This window comes from Colletotrichum siamense (genome assembly GCF_013390195.1).
Source record: "Colletotrichum siamense strain Cg363 chromosome Unknown KSG_Cg363_contig03, whole genome shotgun sequence".
Taxonomy (NCBI): Eukaryota; Fungi; Ascomycota; class Sordariomycetes; order Glomerellales; family Glomerellaceae; genus Colletotrichum; species Colletotrichum siamense.
The window spans coordinates 6,272,433-6,287,689 of record NW_023501016.1 but is presented as its reverse complement, the minus strand read 5'-3'; the positions used below and the strand labels follow the sequence as shown (position 1 = coordinate 6,287,689).

The following is a 15,257-nucleotide window of genomic DNA, read 5'->3' as shown; positions in this document are numbered from 1 at the left end:
AACCTTTGATCCCAGGGCCTGGCCGGGCCAGCTTCTTCTCCAGGATCTCCGACATATTCCCCGTCCAATTGCAGCGGGATGTGGTCCTTGGAGTTAAGCTCAATCCGCAGGAACCTGCGTCATGACCGCTGCAGAGTGCCCCTCGAGTGGATTCGCTCCAACAGTCTTGCACGGATATTCCAGTGAGATGCAAGTGAGAAGCAGTGAGAAGAGAGCAAGCAGGCATTGAGAAGCGCTGGGGCTAATCCGATTAGAGTGCATCGGCAACTCATGTACTTAGTATATCCCCTTCCCCCCTCTCGCTCCCGTCATGTCACTAAAGAAAGACGAGCTGAGTGGTTCGCCGTGGTTCATCCCCGCACGATGAGCGCTCGCCCTATGCCGCGTTTCACTCTCTGGCGGGGATGGCGGCTCAGCTCCGCCAGGTTACGGCCTCTTGTAAACAGAGCGAGTCTAGTCAAGCTAGAGGTGTAAGAGCACGTCGTAGTATGCCTCGAAGCTACTACCTTGCCATGCTGCTGTAGCTGCGGGGGAGCTCCGGATTGGAAGCTCGGGGGTTCGGCATGTGCGATGGATGAATTGGATTGGTGTGCGCGGTGTAGCAGACGGATATGCATGGTACGTGGGAGACAGACCAGAGAGAGTGTGTGTGTGTCGACCTGCAGCGATGGGCAGCCGAGGTGATGCGCCGATGACTACGAGCTCTACCTTGCCCTTTGTAAGCTCTGTGTTTACGTACCACATCTTTCCATAGCCTGCGACAATGGGTAAGGCCGAGGAAGAGGTCATGGCAAGGTTCCTGGACTGGCATGACATGACATGATTTCAGGAGGAGAGGAGGGATGACGAGATCAGAGGAGGTATAAAATCTGCCTCTCTTCCCATGATCACAAGCTCAATTGCGCGAACCTTTCCTGCATTCGCACTCTTTCATTTCTCCTCTGTCTCCTCCAAAGCTTGACAGCGTCTCCATCGCGCCCGTTTCCCTGCCTTGAAGCTCTTTCTTGGCAGCGATCAAGCGTCACATCAAGCCCCCCCTCACACCCCGTCAACCCCATCAGCATCAGCGCCCAGCCATGCAGCTCACCCAACCCACGGCAGCCAAGCTGCTGCTCCTCTGGGCGTCCGTCGCGACGGCGATGCCGCACTTTGACAGCCCGCGCGAGCGTCTGCTCCGGGGCATGGAGATCCCCGCGAGCTACCGTAAGAAGAGCGCCTTCGCCGACGAGTCGAACGCGAAGAACCCGTACACCCCGGGCTTCCGGGACCCCAACGACGGCGCCGTCGACTCGGTCGGCGACGGACTCGACCCGCTGCCCTACCGCAACGGGCTGGGCTCGTCGGTCCTGGGCCCGTGGAACAAGGAGCGCTCGCGCCAGAACCCGGACCTCGTGCGCCCGCCGTCGACGGACCACGGGAACATGCCCAACATGCGCTGGAGCTTTGCGGATTCGCATATTAGAATCGAGGTGAGTTGCGACGCTGCCAATTGGCTGTTGAAGGGCTTCAATTGGGTTACCGGTAATCATTCGCGACTAACATGGTTTCTCTGGAACAGGAGGGCGGCTGGACACGCCAGACAACCGTCCGCGAGCTGTCAACCAGCGTCGAGCTCGCCGGCGTGAACATGCGCCTCGGCGAGGGCGTCATCCGCGAATTGCACTGGCACAAGGAGGCCGAGTGGGCGTACGTCCTGGACGGCGAGGTCCGCGTGACGGCGCTCGACTACGAGGGTGGCAACTTCATCGCAGACGTCGGCAAAGGCGATCTGTGGTATTTCCCGAGTGGTGTTCCTCACTCGCTGCAGGGATTGAGCCCCAACGGCACCGAATTCCTTCTCATCTTTGACGACGGCAGGTTCTCGGAGGAGTCTACCTTTATTCTCTCTGACTGGCTTGGTGAGTGTTTCTTGCGGATGTTTTCTTTGCTGTTGCATGCTACAGCGGACTGTACATCCACATCGCCCCGGGATGTGTGGCATTTGTCTTCAAGCACAAGCAAAAGCTACGGAAACCGACACCATCAATGAAGCTCAACTAACAAACATCTCACAGCCCACACCCCCAAATCCGTCATCGCCGAAAACTTCCACCTCGACCCCGAGATCTTCAAGCACATCCCCGAGGGCGAGAAGTACATCTTCCAAGGCACCCTGCCCGGGTCCATCGAAGACGAGCGGCCGACCGGCAAGCACGCCAAAAAGTCAAAGTACAACTTCGTGCACTCGATGCTCGCGCAGGAGCCCGAAATCACCTCGGGCGGCGAGGTGCGCATCACCGATTCCAAGAACTTCCCCATCTCCAAGACGGTCGCCGCCGCGCACCTCACGATCCAGCCGGGCGCGTTGCGCGAGATGCACTGGCACCCCAACGCCGACGAGTGGTCCTTCTTCATCAAGGGCCGCGCGCGCGTCACCATCTTCGCGGCCGAGGGCACCGCGCGCACGTTCAACTACGTCCCCGGCGACGTGGGCATCGTGCCGAAGAACATGGGGCATTTTGTCGAGAATATCGGCGACGAGCCGATTGAGATGCTCGAGATCTTTAGGGCGGATGAGTTCCGTGATTTCTCCCTCTTCCAGTGGATGGGAGAGACGCCTAAGAAGCTTGTGATTGACCACCTGTTCAAGGGTGATAAGGAGAATGGCGAGAAGTTCTGGAATGAGGTGAAGGAGGCGCAGAAGGATCCCGTGACCAAGTACCAGAAGACGGATGTCAAGGCTGGTGGTTCGGTTCTCGACGGAGCTTCTGATGAGTTGTAGAGGAAAAGCAAAAAGTGTTTTGTAATAGTATAGTATTCGCGCGTTCACAAAGCTAAACATGTTATCCACGATTGAATTACATCACCCTATGGCTACCTTTTTATACCTATCCATCCCTCACGCCCTCAATGTGGGCCGCGAACATATCAAGTCACACTAGTGTACAATTCCACCGATTTCCTCGATGAACGCCTCGCTCAGTTCAACTCATGGTTCGACTTGATCGCCTTTGACTTTCCAGTATCCAACACCACGGCCGGGTCGTCGGGGTTACCGTCACGCGACACCTCGTTTCCGTTTTTCGTCTCGATAGTAGTCCTGAGCATGCCATGTTAGCTAGCCATCACCTTCCAGCACTCACAGTGGTCTGCGACTTACTTCTCCTCCTTGACGTCGAGGACTTTGCCCTCCGGGTTACCATTGCCCCATTGCCAGCTGACCTTGTCGCCCTTCTTAGGGCCCTTCTTGGTCTTCTTGCTGCTGCCGTTCTCCTTGTCATCGCCCTCCTCGTCGTCATCCTCCATCTCCTCGTCGCCGTCATCCTCGGCCTCTTCTTCCTCCTTCTCATCCTCTCCGTCCTCGTCGTTCTTGGTGGCCTTGCCCTCGCCTTGGCGGGTCTGTCGCTTCTTGTTGGATCCGTTCTCCTCACCGGACTTCTTGCGCTTGTCGCCAGTCTTCTCTTCATCAGCCTCCTCCTCTTCCTCCTCCTTGCCCTCGTCGGCCTTTTCAACCTCCTCCTCCGCCTCTTCCTCATCGTCTTCCTTCTTGCTACCATTCTTCTCCTTCTTGGATCCATTGGATTCCTCCTTCTTGGACCCGTTGGACTCGGCTTTCTCCTCGTCACCGTTCTTGCTCTTCGCAGACTTGCCATTCTGCTCGCCTCCCTCCTTGCCTTGGGCCTTGAGGAAGTCGTGGCCCCAGTTCTTCAGTGACGCGTACGACTTGGTCTTCTTCACCTCCTCGGGCGACTTTTCGCTGTTGCCCTTTGCCTCTTGGGCCAGGTGCCGCTTGCTGGAGTTCCCGTTAGCCATCAATTACTTCAACAATACCGTCACGTCGCACTCACCAATACGCAACGACCTTGCGCATGTGCTCAACCTGGTCGTCCGTGTACTCTTCCTCCTTCTTGTCCGGGTTGGCCTTCAGGATCTCCACAATGTTGCGCCCGCTGTCATGCCCGACTGTCTCCCCATCGCCCTCCGCGTCGTCCTTGGGCCAGCCAGCGCTGTTCGAGTCGCCTGACTTGAGCCACGACTCCAGCTCCTCGGCCGTCATGTTGACGTACTCGTTGAACTCAGAGATGACCTCTTCCTTGCCCTTCATTTTTGCGGTAGGTGTCTGGTTGTAACGTTTCGGTGTTGATATCGATAATTAGCTGTCTTGATGCAATTTGCAGCAGGGTGCAGAGTCACAGTAGCAATCAGTAATGGAACGAACAAGCCGGCTCCTTGCGGGGAAGCGGGTGGGAGGGCGCAAGAGCTATTTGAACCAAACTCAATTGACTTCCACGCCTTCTTCCCTCCCCTTTCCTGCCTTTGTGTCACTCTGACGCTTTCCGACACACCAACCTCCTCCTCCTGTTCTTGAGACGGTCCACAGGTGCGTTCACACATGGGTCCTTTCTTTCGCCGTTCGCGGCCAATTCGTCATGGTGTCTCGTGTGGAATGGTGTCGTCATAGAAACACGATCGATGCCCCTTGCATAAGTGGCTGCGCTGGGTCGCACTGGTGCAACAGCCCTTCGACAAAAGAAGAACGAAGCTTATTTTAGGCGGAAAGCTGGAGGAGGGGGGGAAAGTCAAAAAAGCAATGGGGAAGAAAAGCTCAGCTCTGAGCTTGCTTTTCCCCTCATGTCCATTGGCCAATTAGAACCCGGTGAACATGGGAGAGCTCTGTGAGCTTTTGATTGCTTGCTTCAGCTACGAGGTCTGAGCTCTACAGTCAAGTGTCACGCCGGCTGTCATCGATTGCCCTCTTCGGATGCGGCGTCAGTGTCACGGCAACTTTGAATTGCTGTCTCGGCGCTCATTCACTGGGAAAATGCTGTATTGGGTATAGAACATGTCTAGATGCCGCTCATGCTGCGGGCTTGGGCCTTTCTGGGGGTTGCCTGTCTCACGTCAAATTATCCCGACATGTTCAAGCGCCAGGCACGGATTCCTCATGTACCCCAGATTATTCTTCCTCATTGCTGCCCCGTTGCCGTCGTTTGCTCCGTGTCTCAGGTGAACAGGCAACCGGTCTGGTCGGTCTTGACGACGTTGTCGAGCTTGGAGCCGAGCTGCCCGGCGCGCGTGATCCAGGTCTGGCCGAAGAGTGACGGTGGTTAGCATGTGTTTCTCTGAGCGACGGTTGGCGGTGGTGTTGCGACGACTTACATCGAGGACCTCGTCGGCGGGGTTCTGCTCGCGGCTGAGCACGAACAAGGTGCTGAAGTTGTAGGCTTGCACGACGGCGAAGTCGGGGGTGTAATCTGCACAATGTCGTCAGCCCATCTGCGCAAAGAAATCAGTTGACACGAGCTGGTTCACTCACCTTGGACGATGTAATTCGGGCCCGCGCAGCTGGGGGCCGGTTGACCGGGGAATTGCACGCGGAGAACGCCCTTGGCGCCGTACGACGGATCGGCGGGCGCGGCGGTTCCAAGAATGTTGACCGGGGTGGTGTCGGCCTGGCAGGTGTTGTTTACCAGCACGGTGCCGTTGTCCTGGGGGGCAAAGGTCAGCGATAATCCTCCTATCGCATCGTACGAGAGAGATTAAACGAGTTCCTCGGGACTCGGGCACGGAAACTAACGTTGAGAGAGTACTGCGCAAAAATGCACTTGCACCCGGCCGTGAAGGGCGCGACGGTTCCGGCGACCTGGTACCAGCGGCCGAGATAGCTCTCGAGATCGAACGCGGAGTCCGGCGTGGGGTAGTAGCATTCCCCGTCCCAGACGGCGGGCACGACGTTCGGGATCGTCGTCTCGGAGGTGCCGTTGGTTGTCGCGGCCGCCGTTGCGACGGCGGCGCACGAGAGGAGGGTGGGCAGGGTTGAGGGCCGCATGGTGGAAGTCTGACAACTCGGTTTCTTACAATAGAGCAAGTCTAATAACTTTCGGCGGCACGTTTCACGGCGCAAAGAGCTGGTGTTCGTCTGAATTGGGCTTGAAGAGCAAGGGAGGGCAGGCGATGGCAGTGCCGTTCATCCCATCATTCCCTTTTAACTATTTGACCACGACAGGCCTCCATCGTGGAATCGTGCCATGGCGGTGTTGTTCTGTGTAATGATGAACACGCCAATGCTTGTCCTCGCAGAACCCAAGTGTCCGAGGTCCGAAGCCAACAAAGCAGCATTTGTCTGTCAAAATACTCTCAGAATCATGAGAGCCCACCGTCGCCCTGCAAAGTGGTGACGACATTGATGCCTCTTTAGGCTACGAACTCGCTGTACGCCAAGTCGGTTGGCTGCGTGGCCCTGGAGCGATGTGGTGCTGTGGTTCCTGAGCGTCCATTCAGCAGCTGTTTGGACTTTTGGTAAAATGACAGCCCCTGGCGGTCCCTGTTTTTAGTGGGCTTTCTGGCTGAAAGTCCCGCGTCGATCGTCGTGGCCATGCTGCTGCGGTGCCGCTTCTCCGCACCTTGGGGGCTTGCCAATCGGCGATTTCAGCTTTGGATCTGAGATAGTCGGTGGTAAATAGAGACAGGGTTTGTCTAGCCTGTGCCGAGGCTGGTGTCTCGTTGTGATTCTGTCTCCGTTGAGAGCAGCAATTGACACCGCGTTCTCAGAGACACAGCGTCCAAGGTGAATTCATCTAGACCTGAGCTACAGCAGCGTATGGCTGTAGGATAGGGCATGCTCTCTTAGTTCAGAGGAAGCTACATAGGATGCATTAGACAAGCTACTTCTAAGGACGTACCGCGTCTCCGAGGACCATCATCTCAAACTCTTTCGCAACTTGGACGACCTCCCGAGCCACGTGCGCTTCCTTGACCCCTAGCTTACTAGACGTCGCCTCCATTGCCAACCCTTACGAAGCCCGCGCCAGCACTGCAGGACAGATTCCTGGAAAGGGAAGCTACCAATCACAGTGACCATATTATCAGGAACTCGGGCTCTTTCCATGTCCTCTTCTGCGATTGTGAACCACTAAAGCGCTGATGTTTGGCTATCGCGGTCGATGCGTCTCTCACTGCGTGTGACTCTAGTAAGAAATTCAGTCCATTCCCCAGGTTCGATCAGTCTAGAACATGGTGGCAGACGAATCAACAAACACACATAAGATAATAGAATTTAGGTTTACGGTTATTTGAACAACCATCGTCATGAATTGAAAGGCATGTACTGGATGTTGATGTAAGTGTGTTCTCCCTTCCGAGACTGAGCCGTGAGCTCGGCCGCGATTGTGGGGCCGCCCCGAAATCCCCGGGGGATAAGGATACCCGCAAACAGCGACCTGCATTTCCGAAGTCGCATCTGCTGTCAAGTTTGGCACTCGTTAGCCGGAAACGTGCCTTGTGTTTGCGTCCAAAATTGCCGCTACCCAATACTTGACAATCTCAACCACAACCGCGAAATTATCGTCTCAGGATTCGTCTTGACTGAACCAGGAGGCGGATCTAAGAATCACGAAGATGTCGGAAAATATCCAAGGCCCCGGTCTCCTTTTCGTGAACTCCAAGATTATTCGCCCAGATCTCATTGACGAGGAGGCGTTCTTCAAATGGTACGATGAAGACCACATTGCGGAGATCCTCGCAACGAGCGGTATCCAGTCCGCCTTTCGCTTCCTCGACGTCAACATCGGCAGCGTCGAACGGCCGTATCTAGCCATGTACCCGATGAGAGACATTGGCTTCACGAAAACCGAGGAGTTCCGCAACATCAACGTCTCGAGCGACATGCTTCCGAACGGCGGCCCCATCTACGACCTGGCGGACTTTGACGTGCGGTACTACAAGTTGGTCCAGGTCTTTGATCCCAAGAAGAAGGGCAAAGGTAAGCAGCACATGCTAGCTCGTGTATGCTGCGTGGCTGAAGACTATAGGCGTCGTAAAAACGATCATTGCAGCTCAGTACGAGCTGGGTGAGCTCACCGAAGATGAGTTTGACAGCTGGTACAAGAAAGAGGTGAGTTTGGTCGATGCAGATATGGGGACAATGTCACTGATATTGCATAAATGAAGCATCTTGACCAGTTGGCTGGTGTGCCAGGATATCTACGAACAACGAGGTTCAAACTCGCCCTTGCTCGGTCTAACGCGCAGTCCCGCGCGCTGAAAGGCCTGTCCACGAATGACGAGCCACCCCCGCAACCGCCAAAGTGGCTGGCAGTTCACGAATTTGGGTCTGAAGAAGTAGACCTGGTGTCACTCAGGCAGCTGACTGATACGGAGTGGACTCGTAAGATCAACAATGTTTCGAAATCGCGCGTATTTCCAGTGTTCAAGATCGCCAAGGCACATGGCGCAGGTGACTGGTTTCATGATGTGGCTGAATAGAAACTCGGGCGGATGTGCTTTTCATCGTGTGTTTTGTGGGATACCTAGTTGTGGCAAGTTTTCATTACGCAATGTCCTTGCTTTGAACAATGGTGCCAAATGCGTCTCCAATCTCACTCAAGGCGACCTTGGTAAGCTGGGCAGCATCAACCCCGGGAATGTCACGATCACCAACCGCATCCTTCGCCACGAGAACGTCAAAGCCGCGCTGGGCAGCCTGTCTCGCCGTCGTAGAAACGCACACATGCGCCTATAAGTGCGATTAGCCCGTCATCTCTCTTACTACTCTCCTCGTAAAATTCACCATGTATCCCGTCAACACAATCTTCTTCCCCTGCTCCCCCCTCCCCTCAAGATGCTCCTGCAAATCCGTCCCGGCGAACGATCCAGGGAAGTTCTTGCGCACGACCTTCTCTCCATCTTTGGGCGCGAGCTCCTCAAACTCCTCAGAAAGCCGCGTCCCGGGCGTGAAGACGGGTGCGCCCGCCGGCGTGTCGTGGACGACGTGCACGATGCTGCCGCCGGCGCTGCGGTACTTCTGCAACAGGGAGGCAATGGCTTTGCGGGAGGACGCGACGTCGGACACGGCCAGCTTGCCCTCGGCGTACTCGTTTTGGGCGTCGATGATGACCAGGGTGCTGTCGGTGGGCGTGGCGGTTGAGGGCGGGGCGCCGATGATTTGGCGGAACGAGGTTGCTGAGGCCATTGCGTGTGCTGTGTCTACGGGTACTAAAGCGGCTGTGATTGACTGATACGAAACCAAGAAACAGGATCGATAAGCTTACTTTTACAGAAGAAACAATATTGAATCCCTGAGAATTGTGAGATTTTGGACCATTCTGCGGAAGGGGATCTCCGCACTTTGGTCATCGAATCCCCCGCATTTGTCATCGATCCCGTCATCGAACCCCGGTGGGTGGAATGAGACAAAAGACGCCCCGCCCCGATTCCGAAGGCTTGTGCCGAGGGCCAAGGAATTTCATATTATTTGATCGGGGCCCGAGAACACCGGAGCCGGAGTGAGGATCTCCGGGTACATCTGCCCCGGCACCGTTCGACGATAGATTCTTCGGCAACACAATGATTACGAAAGGGTCAATACCAGCCGGTGAGTCGATCTTCGTCAAAGCTGGACGCGCTAATTCTTCCCACGGTCCTTGCCCAAAGCCTGTGACTAGGTAGCAATTTGAGATTCTTGAGTCTGCAGCCCGGTGATTGTATTGACAGCTGGAATTTCATGTTATGCTAGACTTGCTACGAGATAGGGTCAACATGTAAAATATCACTGAAACGGATGTTAGCTCATATGCGGTATAGCCCAGCACCGCCTATACGGGATCAGGAACTTCGAGCACTTCAGGCACATCTCGTTGAACAACAAGACTCTCAGAGGAGAAACTAGTCGCTGCTCCAACGAGGTTTTCATGAATACAAACCACCCACAACGCTGACACATGAACCCCCAGAATAATTATTGTTGGCTAAACTAATTATTAATCAGGGTAGTCCAAACTGCGTCAACAGTGCCTGAGGGGGCCATTCTCCCTTTGCTTGCTCATCGAGACCGCCTTCAAACGTGTGGGTACCCGACCCAACCGTCTTCTCTTCACTTCCATCCGGCAGCGACACTACAGCCGTGGCATTCGGCGGAACTGTCACCTCCAAGACCAACCTGTCACCATCCTTTATCTCCCATCTAGCGCAAACCTGGCCACTCGGGCTCAGGTAATCAACTTCCGCATGCTTCAACCCCCCTCCAGGCCTCGGTCTCACCAGAAACTTCGTCCAGCCAGGCTCCAGCGGCGATAACCCCCCAATGCTTGCATGCATCCAGTTCGCCACGCTGCCAAGAGCATAGTGATTGAAGCTCGTCATCTCGCCGGGGTTAATGGTGCCGTCCTCCAGCATACTATCCCACCTCTCCCACACCGTCGTCGCACCCTTCGTGACCGGGTACATCCACGAGGGACACCCCTTCTCGAGCAACATGCGGTACGCGTGCTGCGTGTACCCCGTCTCAGACAGCGCGTGCAGGATGACCGGCGTGCCCGCAAAACCCGTCGACACTCTGAACTTGGAGTACTGCACCAGCCGCGCCAGTCTCGCCGCGGCGGCCTTGCGCTGGGCGGGGGTGTCGTGCAGGTCGAAGAGCAGGGCGAGGGCTAAGGCGGTCTGGGAATCGGCGACGACGAAGCCTGCCTTGGTGATGTACTTGTCCTGGAAGAGCTGCTTGAGGCGCTTTTGCTCGGCCGAGAATTTGTCTGCGTCATCTGTGATGGAGAGGATACGGGCGATTTGGGACACGACGCCGGTTACGTGGACGAGGTAGGCGTCTGCAACGAGAGTGCCGTCAGTTCTCACGAGGCCGGGTTCGGCGGGGGGCGCGTTCGGGTCGAGCCAGTCGCCGAGCTGCCACAGGTCGGTGTCCCAGAGGCCGTCGTCGCCTCGCTTGATGGAGTTGAGGTAGTCCTTCATGCCGGGATATGTTTCTTCAAGAACGCCTGCGTCGCCGAACCACTTGTACAAAGTCCATGGCACTAACACGACTACATCGTCCCAGACAGCCTGCGGAAGCGCGGGGAATGGGCCGTCCTTCATGACATTCGGCACCACCAGCGGCACGACGCCCCCGGCATCCTTCTGGTCAAGGGTCACATCCCTCATCCAGTTGCTGAGCATTCCGCCACAATCATACAAAAACGAGGCCGTGGGGCTGAAGATCTGGATATCCCCCGTCCATCCCAAACGCTCATCACGCTGGGGACAGTCCGTAGGGATCGAGACGAAGTTGCCGCGCATACTCCACACCACGTTGCGGTGCAGCGCGTTGATGTCCTCATCAGAGCACGAGAAGAAGCCCGTCCGCTGCATGTCAGTGTGCATCACCACCGCAGACACGGAGTCAAGGGTGACCTCATCAGCAGCCCAGCCGTGCAGCTCGACGTAACGGAAGCCATGGTAGGTGAAGTGGGGCGACCAGTCCTGCAGTCCGCGCCCGCCGCCGAAGATGATTGTGTCGGTCTGCTTTGCTCTGCGCAGAGGCCGGATGCCGAGGTAGCCGTTCTCGAGGACCTCTGCGTGGCGGATGGTGAGGCGGTGGCCGTCTGGCTTCTTGAGGGAGTGGAGGACGAGTTTGCCGACGAGGTTCTGGCCAAAGTCGATGAGGGCCTTGCCGGAGGGGTCTGTGAAGACTTTGATGGGTTTGATCGTTTCGGTAATGCGCACCGGCGAGGAGGATGATGGGACCAGAGATGGTTTGGGGAAGGGGAGGGTCTCTACGGAGGTCCATTTTGATGTGTCGTGGTGCCAGTCGTCTACTTCGAGGCCGAGATCGTAGGTCTCGCCGTCGTAGATGTCGCTTCCCACGATGGGCGAGGGATGGCACTCCCAGGATTCATCTGTGGTAAGGCGGAACTCGGATCCGCTGTCAAGGAGATCGAGTTGAGCGAGGACGCCGATGCGGTCGCCATAGAAACACGTCAGACCGTCTCCCCAGAGAACGCGTCCGGCATACCACCCCTCACTAACTTCGACGGACAGGACGTTGGGCTGCGCGGGTTTCAAGAGGGGGCCGACGTCGAAGCATTGGTACTGAATGCGGTGTTGGTAGGCCGTCCATCCGGGCGCGAGCCACTCATCCCCAATCCTCTTGCCGTTCAGGTAAGCCTCATAGATCCCTAGAGCAGTGATGTAGAGTCTTGCACGGCCGCCATTGAGCTCGGGGGCGGTGAAAGTCTTGCGGAACCGGACAGGCCGGATGCCCCGCTCATCCGGGTGCGTTTCCGACCGAGGCGGGGCGGTGATGGGCTTTGCGGACCAGTCGTCTCGGGACAGAAGGGCAGCCTCGACCGTCGCCGGCTCGGACCATTCTGTATTAAGCTGTCCGTTGTCGGACGTGCCGGAGGACTTGACGCGGATGATCGCTGTTTCTGCTGAAGCTAGGGGGCTATCCGGCCATGGTACCAGGATCGATGAGCTGCTATCGACGTGAAACGATTGGGGTTGCTTCCCGCTCCGGGTGATTTCGACGTCGTAGGATGTCTGCTTCCAATTCTTTGGGAGAGGGTCGGATGTCACTCTCCAGGAGATTCGAGGGGTTGGAGATGGGACACCAATGCCGCCTGCGGCATGTTCAAACCGTACGTCTGTGATGGTGATAGGAGCCATGATTCAGGGAAGCCCGAGAACGTGTATTTGAACAGAGAGAGAGAGAGAGAAGAGCCATGAACGAGAGTCAAGGAGCTATCAAATACTCCTTAAAGAGATCCTCAGGGGCCAGATAAAGCCAGATCGTAACGCATCTGATCCACTGCGCTTCATCGGCAAGTGGTTTCGGTTTCCTCATTGGAATCAAGGTTGGGTGAGCCCCGCGGCCGGTGACATCAGCACCGAAACGCCGAGTGGGCGGCCCCGCTGAGCCGGAGGAGTTTAGGCCGAGAGAAGAGTAACACGAACTGTGGGTGTTGTACTCTAAAAGACGTTGTCCTCTCATTCTTCGTTTCTTCCATCGAACATGGTTTTGCCAAGGTTGTTGTTGAACTCTGTATACTTACAAATTTCTTGGCTATTGGGCCATCAATAGGAGAGGTGCGCAACATTGCCTAGCTCACCACAATACTCCGTACTCTCATTAGGAACACCTCATTCATTAAAGCAACCTATTTCAAAACAGGAAGATGAAGCCAACACAACATACAACGAGACATCTTCACGATGATAGACAGCCCGGATGGCTCACCGAGACTCACCTGCAACACACCTCAACAGACCTCGGTAGCCGCGTTCCGACTGACACCGGGTAAGGGACCATCAGCATCGGGCTAGGTCCGTTGGTTTCTTCCCCCTTACCCCCTGCCCCTTGTCCATTTACTCCGCAACACATCCCCCCAAGTGGAGAAACAGTGGACAATGGACTCATTTGGCCGGCGCAACACGGTGAAGACAGCTCACGAGACACCAATGACCGGCGCCCAGCTCCCCCGCAGTTTCCGCTAACTTGGGTTCCCCGCAGCAGTTCAATGCGCCCTCCCTTCCCCTGTCTTGGTGCATTGCCCGTTCGGAGAGAGACGCTGGAGCCGAGATCCATTGTTTTTTCTCCTCCCGCATGACCTTCCGAAACCTTCATCGTGAATGGAGCCAAGGGGTCTGTCTGTCTGGTCTCTGAACGACAACGACGTGAAAGCTTGGCTGTGCTCACTGTTGCATGTCTCGCGCCCCAGCTTCAGACTCATTGTAGAGAGTCTGTATCTCTCTGAAATTACAGGATGCTCTCGCCAGCGACGATCAACGACTCCGACTCAACCGCAGCGCTGCCCCTCGACCGCGTCGAAAGCACCGGCTCTCACTCTCACTCTCACTCTCAATCGCGGTCTCACGCCCACTCTCACTCGCTCTCTCACTCCCAGGGCCCCTCTCACTATGGCGCCGCTGCAGTGACTCCAGCTGCGTCCACGTGGGGCCTCGGCGACCCGGCACCCTCGCAGCACCTGTCGTCCGAGGCGTCAACATCACCAGCAGAGTCATGGCGTCTGGATGAGTTTGTGACGGACCCTGGTTACCTCGCCTACCAGGAGGAACTGCGATGCCTCATCTTCAACACAGCCCAAACCGCCGCGCCCACGAGAGAGGGCACGCCCGAAGCCGCAGATGGCGGATTCGCCGCGGGAGGCTTTGCTGCGCCGGGTACTATGCTGGGCGATGACTCGGCTGCAAGAAGACATGCTGGGCAGATCTTAGGGACGGGAAGGAGGTTGGAGTATCTCAAGAACTACGTCGGTGAAGTCGCGCCATGGGTGAGTCCATTGTAGGAACCCGCATAATTTTGTTTCGGTATACTCACCATCCACCAGCTCGACATGTTCGACAGCGACCGCGCCTTTGGCATCCAAGTCCCGGTATTGGCTCGCAGCTCTCCCGCCCTCTTGTATGCCGTCCTGGCTCTGTCGGCACGCCAGATGGAGCGCAAAGAGGGCAAGCAGACATCCTTCGACAGCTTGGAGCTCTACCAAGAGGCCATCCGACTCTTGACACCCCTACTCCAGTCCCGAGACCAGAAGATTATCCCCATCTGCACCATTCTCTGCTGCTTGGAGATGATGTCCGCGAGTGCGCAGGACTGGCGCAAACACCTCGAGGGCTGCGCGGCCCTCTTTGACTCTTTCTACGTTCACGGGTTCAGCGGCGGCCTCTTACAAGCCGTGTTCTGGTGCTACGCCAGGATGGGTATGTCCCACGATATCTCCATTGTCTTTACATCTACTCACTGACTATCTAGATCTCTGCGGCGCCCTCATATCCGACGGCACCGAAAGCACCCTCCTCACGCCCTCCAAATGGCTCCCCAGCGGCGCCTCCCACAACGACGCGCGCGAGCTCTTCCACCAGTCCGGCGGCACCCCCGACATGCACGCCAACTACGCCGTCTACCTCTGCGCCAAGGTCTGCGAGCTCGTCGCCGACAGGACGCGCTACTTCGAGCTCGGCGACGCCGGCACCTGCAGCAGCCCCGATGAGCTCACCGACCGCTGGATCCGCCTCTGGGAGGACCTGCAGGCCTGGACGCGCGACCGCCCGCCCGAGCTGCTGCCAGTCCAGAGCATCCAGAGCAGTCCGTTCCCGCAGATCCTGTTCCTCCACTGGGCGGCGATATCGTCCAACCAGCTGTACCACACGGCGTGTACCCTGCTGCTGGGCTCGATGCCGCGGCCGCTGAGTATCAAGCTCGGCGGCGTCACGGGGTCTGCGATATGGCACGCCAAGTGTATTTGTGGTATATCGCTAGCGAACCCGCACCAGGGCTGTCTGAATAATGCGATCCAGCCGCTGTGGGTGGCCGGCCGGCTGCTCAGTCACAAATCGGAGCACGCGCTGCTGGTGAGGCTCATCCGCAGCATCGAGGCCGTCACCGGATGGGGAACGTGCTGGAGGATCGATGACCTCGAGACCGCGTGGGGATACAAGGTTCGCAAAGAGCTCAGGGTCGCTGACATGGCAAGATGATTATGCTTCAAGGT

General features: G+C 56.8%; 7 protein-coding genes across 7 annotated transcripts; 3 read left to right on the top strand and 4 right to left on the bottom strand.

Annotated features, from left to right (window-relative positions):
* Window positions 1-1,076: 1,076 nt before the first annotated feature.
* On the top strand, window positions 1,077-2,761 carry oxdC-1 (Oxalate decarboxylase OxdC; the record flags this gene model as incomplete). The annotated part of the gene is made up of 3 exons (XM_036637523.1): window positions 1,077-1,469; window positions 1,559-1,898; window positions 2,055-2,761. The coding sequence occupies 3 exons, from the start codon at window positions 1,077-1,079 to the stop codon at window positions 2,759-2,761; spliced, it is 1,440 nt and encodes a 479-aa protein (XP_036498285.1).
* A 197-nt stretch (window positions 2,762-2,958) lies between these two features.
* On the bottom strand, window positions 2,959-4,084 carry CGCS363_v005673 (uncharacterized protein; the record flags this gene model as incomplete). The annotated part of the gene is made up of 3 exons (XM_036637522.1): window positions 2,959-3,079; window positions 3,140-3,772; window positions 3,828-4,084. The coding sequence occupies 3 exons, from the start codon at window positions 4,082-4,084 to the stop codon at window positions 2,959-2,961; spliced, it is 1,011 nt and encodes a 336-aa protein (XP_036498288.1).
* An 898-nt stretch (window positions 4,085-4,982) lies between these two features.
* On the bottom strand, window positions 4,983-5,809 carry APOD (Apolipoprotein D; the record flags this gene model as incomplete). The annotated part of the gene is made up of 4 exons (XM_036637521.1): window positions 4,983-5,066; window positions 5,140-5,234; window positions 5,297-5,468; window positions 5,558-5,809. The coding sequence occupies 4 exons, from the start codon at window positions 5,807-5,809 to the stop codon at window positions 4,983-4,985; spliced, it is 603 nt and encodes a 200-aa protein (XP_036498287.1).
* Window positions 5,810-7,377: 1,568 nt separating this feature from the next.
* Window positions 7,378-8,244, top strand: ATR1 (Core atranone cluster (CAC) protein 1; the record flags this gene model as incomplete). The annotated part of the gene is made up of 3 exons (XM_036637520.1): window positions 7,378-7,741; window positions 7,791-7,873; window positions 7,930-8,244. 3 exons carry the CDS (start codon window positions 7,378-7,380, stop codon window positions 8,242-8,244), a joined length of 762 nt encoding a protein of 253 aa, XP_036498290.1.
* Window positions 8,245-8,308: 64 nt separating this feature from the next.
* yddQ-1 (putative isochorismatase family protein YddQ) lies at window positions 8,309-8,950 on the bottom strand (the record flags this gene model as incomplete). The annotated part of the gene is made up of 2 exons (XM_036637519.1): window positions 8,309-8,494; window positions 8,549-8,950. 2 exons carry the CDS (start codon window positions 8,948-8,950, stop codon window positions 8,309-8,311), a joined length of 588 nt encoding a protein of 195 aa, XP_036498289.1.
* Window positions 8,951-9,741: 791 nt separating this feature from the next.
* Window positions 9,742-12,411, bottom strand: CGCS363_v005669 (uncharacterized protein; the record flags this gene model as incomplete). The annotated part of the gene is made up of 1 exon (XM_036637518.1): window positions 9,742-12,411. The coding sequence occupies one exon, from the start codon at window positions 12,409-12,411 to the stop codon at window positions 9,742-9,744; it is 2,670 nt and encodes an 889-aa protein (XP_036497263.1).
* A 1,097-nt stretch (window positions 12,412-13,508) lies between these two features.
* On the top strand, window positions 13,509-15,243 carry AMTR1-2 (Transcription activator AMTR1; the record flags this gene model as incomplete). The annotated part of the gene is made up of 3 exons (XM_036637517.1): window positions 13,509-14,036; window positions 14,094-14,466; window positions 14,519-15,243. The coding sequence occupies 3 exons, from the start codon at window positions 13,509-13,511 to the stop codon at window positions 15,241-15,243; spliced, it is 1,626 nt and encodes a 541-aa protein (XP_036497264.1).
* Between the last annotated feature and the right edge of the window lie 14 nt (window positions 15,244-15,257).